The sequence below is a fragment of the Suricata suricatta genome, chromosome 2 (assembly GCF_006229205.1).
Source record: "Suricata suricatta isolate VVHF042 chromosome 2, meerkat_22Aug2017_6uvM2_HiC, whole genome shotgun sequence".
Lineage (NCBI taxonomy): Eukaryota > Metazoa > Chordata > Mammalia > Carnivora > Herpestidae > Suricata > Suricata suricatta.
Window position 1 is genome coordinate 8,413,421 of NC_043701.1, and position 12,157 is coordinate 8,425,577.

General features: G+C 37.3%; 1 protein-coding gene across 1 annotated transcript in view; it reads right to left on the reverse strand.

Annotated features, from left to right (window-relative positions):
• CNTNAP2 (contactin associated protein like 2) overlaps positions 1-12,157 on the reverse strand; it is a 1,359,261-nt gene that overhangs the window by 1,295,294 nt on the left and 51,810 nt on the right. The window contains exon 2 of the mRNA XM_029921999.1: positions 8,250-8,443. Within this exon, the coding sequence (XP_029777859.1) occupies positions 8,250-8,443 (194 nt within the window). The remainder of the gene's footprint in view (positions 1-8,249; positions 8,444-12,157) is intronic.

Below are 12,157 nucleotides of genomic sequence, written 5' to 3' on the forward strand. Positions count from 1 at the left end.
GGAGAAGCAGAGACAGAGAGGGGTACACCGAATCCAAAACAGGCTCTAGGCTCTGAGCTGTCAGTATAGAGACAGATGCAGGGCTTGAACTCATGAATCATGAGATCATAACCTGAGCTGAAGTTGGATGCTAAACCAACTGAGCCACCCAGGTGTCCCTGTATATTCTGGTTTTAAAGGTATGGGGTGGGTCCCTGAGATTCTAAATATCAAGCAAGCTCTCTGGTGAGCTGTTACTGCTGATTCAAGACATACTTCAAGAAATTGCCATTCAGAGAAGCCCCTCACTCCATCTGGCTTTCCAGTTTCATGGCTAACCAGCAAAATCTGTCTTATCTAATTCTCACAAAACCTGTTTTGCGGTCTGCTTATCTTACTCTTCTGAATTATCCTAAGATATGGAAGAGGAGTGTAAACAAAAATGGGTTATTTTCGGGGCGCCTGGGTGGCTCAGATGGTTAAGCGTCCAACTTTGGCTCAGGTCAGGATCTAACAGCTCATGGGTTCTGGCCCCACATCTGGCTCTGTGCTGGCAGCTCAGCGCCTGGAGCCTGCTCTGCGTTCTGTGTCTCTCTCTCTTGTTCTGCCCCTCCCTGCTCATGCTCTGTCTCTCTCTCTCTCTCTCTGTCAAAAATAAATAAACATTAAAAAGTGGGTTATTTTCCTTGATTTCCAAAGTTAATAAAAGCAAATTTATGAAACTAAGTCTAATGGAAGCATCACGGTCACATTTTCACCATACATTAATAAAAAAACAGATCTGAAAGAACTGCCCAGACACAGTTTGTACTGTGATGTCTCAGACCCCACGTGACGATTAATAGGCTCATGATTCAAGTGACATAAATTAAATTAGCATTCTCAATTATACTTAAAAACGAGCCATTAGTCATTTCAAGCTGAGAAGCACAGATGTAATACAATACACGTGCCGACATGTTAATACAGAAAAGCTGTTATAAAGTGAAAGTAACAGGCTATTTTGAATTTCCAAGGACAGACCCAATCCAATAGTACAGCAATGCACCTGGAAGGCACAGATTTATGTAACATTATAATAAGGGAGGGCTTAAAATGTGCCACGTATTATCCTAAGCTCTTCACACGGATTATTAATTTAATGCCTACAATCTCTATTGAGGTAAAGGAAGTAAGGAATGTTATTAGCTACATTTTACAGGTGAAGAGATTTAAGCCAAGAAGGGTTAAGAAATCTAAAGCCACACGGATCTCTGTGAAAGGTGGTCTAGTTCCAGAGTATGCCAGGTCCGGTCCAGCACATTTCATCACGCCTTACATTCTCCCATGGAGACATAACTTAACTTCCAATCAGCTTCCACTTGAGTGGAGTAGAGACACTCATCTTAAATGATGTTATTCATTATCATTATTCAAAATGTTTGCAGGCACCTATCCACCAACCCGTTATATAAATTTGCATTCACCTGGACTCATTCAATCCCTTGTCACCTAAAGCCCACCTTAGACTGACGAGAAAAATTTTGGCATCTCCTAATTCAAGTCCAGAGCAAAATAAAACACCTGATAATATCATTTTGCTTAATGAGACCGCTTCCTCTTTCAGCATGCTTTCCAGCAATCACATATACTTTAAAAACTTAAGATAATGAGTACATATACCTTGTCTTAACTCATCTATGAAAAACGCACTATACTGTGAAGAATAACTTACTGTTATTTCATTGCCTATAAGAAGCCATATCATATAAGATTATATCATCTTCCTTTACCTAACAGTATATGTCACTATTATTAATACAGTCTTATTTTTATCTTCCAGATTTATGGAAAAAATTAAACACATAACCACATTGGTTAGAATGGTTCTTCCATACGGATCTACGTCTACCATAATGAACAACTCACAAGTTGATGCAAGACAAATCCTACGATCTCTTAAAATGAGAATCTCACAATATAAATGTGGATTCAGAAAGGTGATCAAAATTCACTACCAGAGGCATTACAGCATATGCAGAAGGATCTGGAATATCCACTCAACTTATTAAAATTCATGAGATTTTAAAAATATCTCCCAGCCCAAGAGGGGTGTAAACAGGAAAATGTATTTCACAGAAATAAGCAACTTATTCTAAATTCACCCTGGAAATTATTTTTTTTCTACACAAGTCCTAAAGATGCTTATCCCATTTATATCAAGGGTCATTTTAGAAAGGGTTTAATGCAGATTATCTTGCTATGTCTTATTTCTCAATAAGTTACCCATAAACCTGTTCTAAAGATGCCTGCTTAGTCATTCCCCAAATTACTGATTGCCACCACAATGCCCGTGCGTACATAAACAAGTAAGTTCACAGCTATTGTTGACAACTATTGCATTAGTGTTCTAAGTGAAGAAAGGGGTGTTATCCTTTGATGGAAGGTACAGGAGCAATCAAGAGAGATGGTTATCTTCTGCAGTTCCAAAGACGGAGAAAAATCCTAGATCTGTTTGAAAGAATCTAAGCATACTATTGGACTGTGAAATAGTTATGCTTTACACGTATAACTGGACCAGATTCGGAAGTGATTTGGAAAATCAGTGCAACCACCACAACAAATGGTTGAAAACATGGGACAGAATAATCCATTCATTTTTAAACAATATCCCCTTACATGGCTCATTGGGCGCATGGCCGTCATTATGGTAACAAATAATTTGTTACAAGCACTGCAAAGGCACTTGGCACTGAGCTAGGCCTTCCAAGCCGGGCCTGAACTGCACTGTCCATCCGTGGCCCCGCTCCATCTGTTAACTGGAAGACGCGCCAGAGTTTTGCCCATGTTCCCCTTCTCATTTTAAGGCGTGTTCCTTCACCTAAAATATTTTCAGATATTTTAAACCACGAATAAGAGTCAACAGAAGTAGAATATATCTGAAAAGAATAACAGGACTAAACCGTCCGTAAATTTTCATAACCAATATCCTCACTGAAAAGAAATATGGCGCTCATCTTGTAGAATGCTATGAGTTTTGTAGATGCTTCTACACAGGCAACTGATACCATACACGTTTCTCGATCTCTATAGGTTGATACATTTCTCTACTTACATAATCGCATTTAAACTTCCCAAGAGATATTACTCCCATTTCTCAGATTAGGAATTGGAGGCACAAAGTGACCTCTCCGAGTTTGTAAACTGAATATACAAATTCTGATACTTGAATTCAGGCCTTTTGAATCCAAATCTTGGCTTTCACTTACTGAACACCTGGTTGGTTATATGCTGATCTACAATGATGTTTCAGGAACTTTTATAATGTAGATGTCAGCTGGTAAGATATTTGATTAAAAAGGAGGTTCAGAATACATATTCCAGCTATTGATTTGATATTCAGAAAAACAATGAATTTAATCAATTAATCTGCTGTTACTTGCTTTTTGTATTTTTTAAATGTTTCAAATGTGTTAGGAACAATGAAGATTTCTGTGTGAGTACATATGTGGAAAAGAGCATGTAAGGGATGCAGGTCTCTAACTTACCGAGCAAATTAATATTTTATTTAATGTGGCTTAGAGAACATGGGCTTATAGATTCCTGTATTCTTGATAAATATGTAATGATGGAATTTAAACATAGTAAACATTTCTGTTCTGTGGGATTCTCCATCTGATATATTCAGCAGTCACTGATCTCAGTTTGAAACCAGCCTACTATTAACAAAAGGGATAAAACTCCTTTAAAAAATAACCATTTAATAAAAATTTTTAAAAAGAAAGACTACATTTACATTACAGTATGTTACTATCCTGCAAAACAGTAATGGTATGTAAAGAAGGCATTCACCGTTAATACTTCAGTTTCCTATTTTGGATCCAAATATTCAAAAACCAGTAATTGAATTTCCCAAGCAAAACTAAATGCAGCCTCCCAGCAAAAAATCTGCTGGAATTCTTATTTAATGTAATGCTGAATGGACTTTTGATAAGAAATGCTCATACAGAGTATTTCCTCTCTCTCCCACAGATTATACTTAGGAAACCAGAAAACACCTCAAGAGCAGTATGCAAATGAGTTTGTGGAATATGTAAATGCAATGATTTTTTTGAGGGGGGCGAGGGGGGTGATTTTTCCAATCTGCACATATTTTTCTTCTACATCAGAAAGAAAATTCTGAATAGAAGGAAATGGCATTGTGAATAAACTATAAAGAATTCTATTATGCCTAGGATTATCACTGAGGAATGAGAAGGTTTGACTAGTCAAGCACATTTAGCAGCTCACGTATTTAAGTATTAAATATTCAGATAAGCCATTCTTCAGGAATATTTTCAAGAGCCATTATCATTTCACAATCAGATTCCGCAGTTAGATTTGCAACTTTAAAATCCTGTTAAACTGTCATAACTTCTCATTGACAGGACTTTTTTTTCACTTATTTTAAGATATTATCCAATGGTCATAAAATAATTCAGATTCTCCACGGTGACATTTAATAACAATATGATAATAGAATTGGTTATGTTGTCCATCCCCTCTATAATGATAGAAGGCATAACCATGTGACATTTGTTCAAAGTAACACTTAAGTGATTGGATTTGCATTACTTTGTCTTCTTCTCAAGTAATCAACCATTTTAGGAATGGGTAGAGAAACAACTTCCTACCCAGATCAGCTTTAAAAAATTGTAACTATCTGAGACTTCCCATTGTATAGGGTGTTGTCCATAAATAGCCACTCAAATCTATGTCAGAAATCTCTTTATACCATATGTTGACACTCATAGGTCTAAGAGTAGAAACCTAACAGGAGACCATGGGAATGGGAAAGGTGGGGGAAAGAGTTGGGGAGAGGGAGTGAGGCAAATCATGTGAGACTTTTGAATGCTGAGCACAAACTCAGGGCTGAAGAGGGACAGGAGAAGGGGAAGGGGGTGATGGTCATGGAGAGGGGCACTTGTGGGGAAGAGCACTGGAGGTTATATGGAAACTAACTCCGTAATAAACTATATAAATAAATAAATAAATAAATAAATAAATGCAGTATACATCCCGCTAAGCAGTAGCTGGACTAAAAGAAAATGTAATATTTAATCACATCTTTAATAAACTTAAGTCCAAAACATATTTTTGTCAAGATCTGTATATGCTAAATGTTAATCACTTAATGCCTGCTAAGACATGGCTATGAGGTTCTCAAGAATGTTTAGAAAATGAGTTTTATTTCTTTTAGAATATGTCAGAGCAATGGATCACTTTTCACACTAGCAGGGATTAAACCATAATCACTGTTGTAGGTTCACTGGCACTTAAAAATATTTTGCAGCATATAGTTTGTGTCTCAAAACTTACTTTGATTTCTGAAACTCACAATTAGTTTACTACAGTTTCATATAGAAATAGTCACTTATCACATACTCATTTTTAATGAAAAACAGGATTTGAAAGGAAGAAACAAGACGAACATCAGAATGGCAGAAAACAATAGAAAATACACTCTTAACACCATCGGCAAAGGTTGAGAACCCTGTATGGAGACGGGTCTGCCTTCACTGTTTGTGATGGTTTCAGGTCATGGCCTTGTCTCCCGCACCCAAAGCCTGGTATTTTATGTAAACCAAGAGTCCAAGTCACCCCGGAAAATTCTACCTTTCTTATTAGCTCTTTGAACTATCTCCGCAGTCAGTCAGGATGAGCTATCCCTAACAGCTTAGGACCTGATAAGTGAATTAAAGCCCAAACACCTCTCTATTTTGGCAGGTATCTTTATCACTACTTTAGTGCATTATGATAGGAGATTGGGCACTCTCATTCAGGAGATGAAAACTTTACAACAACAGAAACGTGGCAGACTCTTTGGAGTCTAGTTTGCAGCCCTCAAATAATTTCACCAACATGCGAATCTGATTTTAAGTTAGAGTCCACGGAGAGTTGGAAAATGATGAATGCTTTATTGGAAGAACTTGTGTTCTGAGCCTTAACGGTCTACTCACAGTTGTCTGGGTGGTCTGTCTGGTCAGGCTCTTTCTCTCTCCTAACCTTTGAGGAAGGTCCTTTCTAACATCCTAATATCCGTTCGTGTTTCACAATAAGTTTCCACCATCCCCAGCCTCCCTATACGCCAAACAACATCTAAATTATGGTTCTTAGTGCTGGTTATACATTGCAATGACCCGGGGTACTTTAAAATCCCGACACCTAGGTTACATCCTAGACTAACTAAACCCAATGTCTGGAAGTGGGACCCACACATCCATAAATTTTAAAGCTTTCTAGGTTATTCTACTTGCAAGTCAGGTTTTCTATAAAATATGCTCAGGACTTTGATGTACCTTAATTATAAGATGAAGGCTTTCCATAAAGTGACATTCTCTCCACTTCTGGCTTCCTACAGCTTATCTGTCTCAATACACAAATGTTTTTGTCATACAATCGTGGCCTGGTAAAAGCTATTTCTAAAGCGCTACTTCAGAGGACATTTTTTTTCTTATCAGAGCATTATATCCTTATTTTACGTGACAGTTATGATCACTAGATTCTGCGATAGAGATGACCACTTACCCAAACTAGGACCTCTAAATTCTGTCTACCCACAAAAATGATCTGAGGATTTTTAAATATAAATTCTCTAAGGGGAGATGCTGATCCGGCGGAAAACCCCCAGCACTCTATGTAATGTTGTGAAGGATGCAATTTAAGAAGTGAAATCTCTTGCTCCTCCTTTTTTTCCTTCCTGGTTAACACTGATGACTTTACTTGGGTTTGGTTATAGATGCTTTTTTAAATAATTAAACTAGAATAGATCCCTCAAATTTTAGTATTTTAAAATAATTTACTTTGTGTGCTGAGCATTGATTGGAGACACACAACTTTCCAACTTAACTGAAATAGTTTAAGAGTAAATGGTTTAAACTTTTTTTCTCTCATAATAAAAGAATGAAGCAAATATAAATATGCAATAAAGGCCTAAACTGCTAATATAATAATTGTATATGGTGTAATATGGGACATTTCTTTTCTTGCCATACTCCTCTAAATTATAGTTTCACAATTCAATATTTTACCTGAATTGAATATCTCTGTCTTCCAAAAAAAGGGTATAATTATCATTAGCCTAATTTCTATTTAGATGATTTAGATTTAATTGGTCTGGGTGTACCCGGAATCTATAAACTTTAAAACCTGTTTAGGTGATTCAAATGGATAGCATAGATTAAGACTCATTGCCCTTAGCCTTGGATAGAAATTGCACCCAGAGGAAACTATTTCTTCCTCAATAAGACTGACTGACTGAATGGTATCCTGATGGCTGATAAGATAAATAGTGACAAGTGTGTACACCTCAGAGTGAGGACCAGCAATATTTTAAAATATTCAAAAACTGTTTTGGGAGGGGATGTTGAGTGCATTGCCTGATGTGGTCCAGAGCTATGGCTGTCTTCCATTTGGTTTTGCTTTAAAAGAAAACCATTTTTCTATCTTATTTTTCTCTTTATACATAAATGGTCAGTAACTTAGTAAATGGTGCTTCATCTGAACAGGCCTGGATTAAAGCAAAATAAAAGTTGAACTTGCTTCTGGCAGGTGGTAAAGTGCTTCAGAGTACACGGCGCCCTGCCCAGTGCCCACCAGTTCATCCCAACTCTGTTGGTGGTAGACCTTTTCACATATTGTCCTTTGATGATTTAACTAAATATCTCCAAACAGACAGTCTGAGGCAAGTGAGAGTGAGGGGGAGTAAGGAATGAAAACCTAAGTCAAGATTTTATTTTTATTCTATATCCTTAACTCATTTTGGTATTTCGGTACAATTTGTAGCATTTCAGTTCTGTACTCCAGAAAAAATATAATAACTTGAAATATTGTGTTTAATGAAATTCTAGAACTCTACTATAATGAAATTGTTTACCTTTTCTTTATTCGGGCTTAACACAGGTTTATTGGGAGGTTTTGTTTTCTGTATATACTGGAAACCAGGGAAGGGGGATGCGTCCACTTTGCAAGATAAGGGTTTTCTGTCATTTAGGAAAGGCAAGAGGTAGGGCAGAGAACTCTGGGATTTTGATCCATTTCCCCATCTCCTTTTGCTTTGCTCACATTTCTTTTCTCTCTCAAGTACCAGAGGACACAAACACAAAGACAAGAAACAAAACTAGCAAGATCAGCTTTCAGCCAGGCCACAAACCAAACCCTCTCCACCTCCATAGATGATACCAGGACCTGGAGGGGTTAGGGTCACATATCTGCCGCTCGATTCTGCATTCGCCTTTCTGACAGTGACTCACCCAGATGTTCCCGTCTTGATGATAGGGTTTCCAATTTCGCCCAGTGTCACTGTACAGCATGCGGTATTGGGTCACCCAGTCTGAGCTGCTGTAACGTCCTTGGGTTGCAATGGCACTGATCTGCTTCCGATTGCCAAAGTCAACCTGAAGCCATTGGTAATGGTCACTGTCGGATGGAGACCATCCCCCAGCACCTGAAGAAGGTTGAGGAAAGAGAGGAAAACAAGATATTTAGAGTTGAAATTCTACTGTTGACAATGGATGTATCTACATCTTTTAATTGGCCTTCGCAGTGCAACATTCCACAGACATATCATGGAGTGTCCTTTACAGATGCCATTGGGACTTCAACTAATATTCTTCCAGCTGGGTAACATTGATACTCTAACCTCTTTATGATGTAATTATGTGCTCATTTTCTCCTGAGCAAATGTCTTCATAATTCCTCAATTAGATCTTATTAGTACATGTCAAAGTCTAATTGGCTGAGGGTGGATCAATTTACCATGAATTCTTCAACTGAAAATCACTGTAAAAAAATGTAACATTCTATTAATTCCTCATGTGGGGCTTTATGTTTGAGTAGATTACACATGAAAGAAAAAGCAATTATATACAATTCTAACGTCTCTTTTGCTTTCAAAAGTTGGGAGTTCAAGAAATACTAGTGGTTCTTAAGATGAATCCTAATCTTACATTAAGCCCGATACTCATGAGAAGATATATAGTTAATCAGGTGATACATTCACTAACACTTAAGAGATATACATCCAATGCGTCTCGGTAACCACATTTCTAGGAAAATTATTTCACTTGCTAAATGAAGTAAAACTTCATTTCGTAAAATATAATCATGGTCCAGCAAACAAAAATGCAAAAATATATTTAGAAATAGAACACTAATATAGAGCAAAAATACTCTTACTCTATACTACTGTGTAAGATAATAATGGTTGTACATAAATACATTACAGAAAATATGCCATAACGCCTAGTGTTAAGGGGCAATAAAATTTTTTGAGTGATTTGGGTGCTAATGGGAGTAAATGATAATGAACTATTCAAAAAATTATCCAATGTACAGTATATCGATATATATGCATTACTTTTCAAATAAAAACATAAAATCTGACAATAAAATAATTTATTGTATGAGGACCATTGTAATAGAAATCATTTCTGTAAATCATCACAGATATATCATGCATTTAATGATGTTTATATGGCTTATTTCTGCTTTCATTGATGATAGAATAGCTTTCCTCTCATAAAAAATCATATAGGTATAAAATGCATAAAATTATCCTTTCTAGGGATTAGACAACAGACAGTCCAGGATCCCTGATCCACAAGATAAGATGTACAAATAAGGCGATGCCCACCAGCTTCCTGACTTTCTGCCTGTTCACTCACTGGATTTTGGCACACGGAAGCGTGTCCCAAAAAGAGTTCAGCAGTGTCATGAGATGAAGATACATCCAAATCAAAGCTCCTGAGGAAGATGGAATCTGGAGGGTGAAGTACCAGGGAAGGGACCTCTGTAAAGAGGAAGAGCTCTGGAAATCTGCATAGTGTCACCAGGGAGCCTCGGAGTCCAGACTTGATAGGACTAACACACTGTGTACTTGCAGATCAAGACTCCACAAGATAAGGTCAAGGCAATTATGAAATGAACAACAACCATAAGGTGACCAGGACTGGGAGTAGTCACATTTCACGCTAAAGAAGATTGAGAGAAGTTGCTGAACAGTGCTAGGCATTCAGCAGACATCTCAGAAATATTGGAGTGAGTTTGTCCTAAAATAAGGGCTACTCTGGACACATCTGAACAAAGAGTGGTAACTAGCCTGTAAAAAGATCAATCTGACCTACAAATAAATCAAAACCTTGCTCAGTCAAAACTCAGCACTACATTAAGGAAATGTGTGAATGTTCAGAAGCTCAATGAGAGAGCTTCCATAATGTTCAGTATAACATTTAAAAAATATTAGACATTTTGGGGGATCAGGAAAAAATGATTTACAACCAGAGCAGAGGCAGCCAACAGAATGACAGAGAGGATAAAATTAGCAGACCAGGACTTTAACACTGAGTTTATACATTAGTTCCATTATTGGAAAGAAAATATACAAACACTGAAGAGACAAATAGGAGATATTAATGGGGAAAAGAGAACAAATTAGAAGTTTCGGAACCATGTTGATACCTGAAATAAAACAATGTACTGGATGTGCGGAGCAGCAGATTAGAAACTGAGAAGGAAACATTAATGGCTGAATCCAGGGCCACATAAACCATCAGATGGTAGCTCAGAAGGGATAAAGGGCTTAAAGATGAGCAGAACTCCAGTGGCCTGCAGGATAATATTAAGTGTCTTAGCAATTATCCAAATAAAGAACTAAAAACAGAGAAGGTAGAGACTGGGGCAGGGAAAAAATCAATTTGAAGAAATAGTGGTTGAAAATAATAAATCTAGACATCTAAGGAATTTACTGAGCTGTGAGTAGAATCAAAGGATAAATATAATACAAAACAAAACACCAAGTTTCATCATAATCAATTGGGGGAAATAAGTAGTGCTAAAGAGAAAAATCTCAAAAGTAGCCAGAGGGTACAAATACCTTAGTGAAAACAGTGCAAGATGAAAGACAACACAATGACATTATCTGATATGATGAAAAGGAAAGGAAAAATCATGTGTCAATCTAATGTTCTATATCCAGCAAAAATCTCATTTAAATATGAAAATAAATGATATTTAGGGCAAAAGCTGAGAGAATTTATCATCAATAGGTATATACTTTAAGAAATGCACATTTTTCAGCTTCCAGGAAAATGTACCATATTGAAACTCATATTTACTCATATATCACATTCACTGATATTTACATACCACATTTACTCACATCCCATATTTCCTCATACCATATTGAACCTCATATTAGGAAAGGAATGCTGAAATGGTAAACACATCAGTAAATATATTTGTTCATGTTTTCAAATCTCTTTAGAAGATAATTGAGCATTTAAAGCAAAAATAGTACCAGTGAATTAGAAGGCTTGTAACAGAAACGACGACAAGTGCACAAAGGACAAGCGACAAACAAAAATATATTCTGTATTGAGTTCCTTATGTTACGAGGGGTGGTATAATGTTACTTGGAGGCAGTAACCCTATATCAAGGTTCAGCAAACCTTTTCTATAAAGTGTTCAGTACTAAATATTTTAGGCTTTGCAGGCCATGCACCTCTGTAGGAACTACCCTTTTTGTTAGATGAAGCAGCCAGAGATGATACATGAACAAGGTGGTGACAGGTTCCAGTAAAACTGAGAAACTCACTTCTCCTTCAAGTATCAGACTGTTTACTGCAAACATTACCTCCTGCAGGTCCTCCTTTATGACAGAAGGAATTCTTCCCTCAGTTACTGCCTAGAGACTGTAGTTAGCTGTAATTCCTTTCAGAGCTCCTTGAGTAAAATAGAGACGCTCTATCCAAGGGCACCTTCATTCTTGGGGTTGAACAGATACAATGGTGTTCAACTTGGGAAAACTCTGGTGGGTCGTCTCGGTCGGTAGAACTTGGTGAAGCCTCCACCGACATTCTATGGCATCTCAACTTCTGTATCTCAACTTCTGTCTCTGCCTTTTCTTGCTTTATTCCCTTCCCTTCCTTAGGTCTCCATCCCCCCAAATTACTCTGTAATTAATTCCCTACATGCTCTTCTCCATTCTAGAATCTGTATCCTTGGGAATGCAATCTGCAATACCTCCTTGGAACCCTTCTGATAACCTGCTTGCTAAAAATGGGGGTTAGTTGTCTTCATCTTTGCGTGTTATCTCTATGCTGGTTTTCCCCTCTTACAGTATCTAGTATTCTCTGTAGTCATGCAGCGTCCACATGCTTAT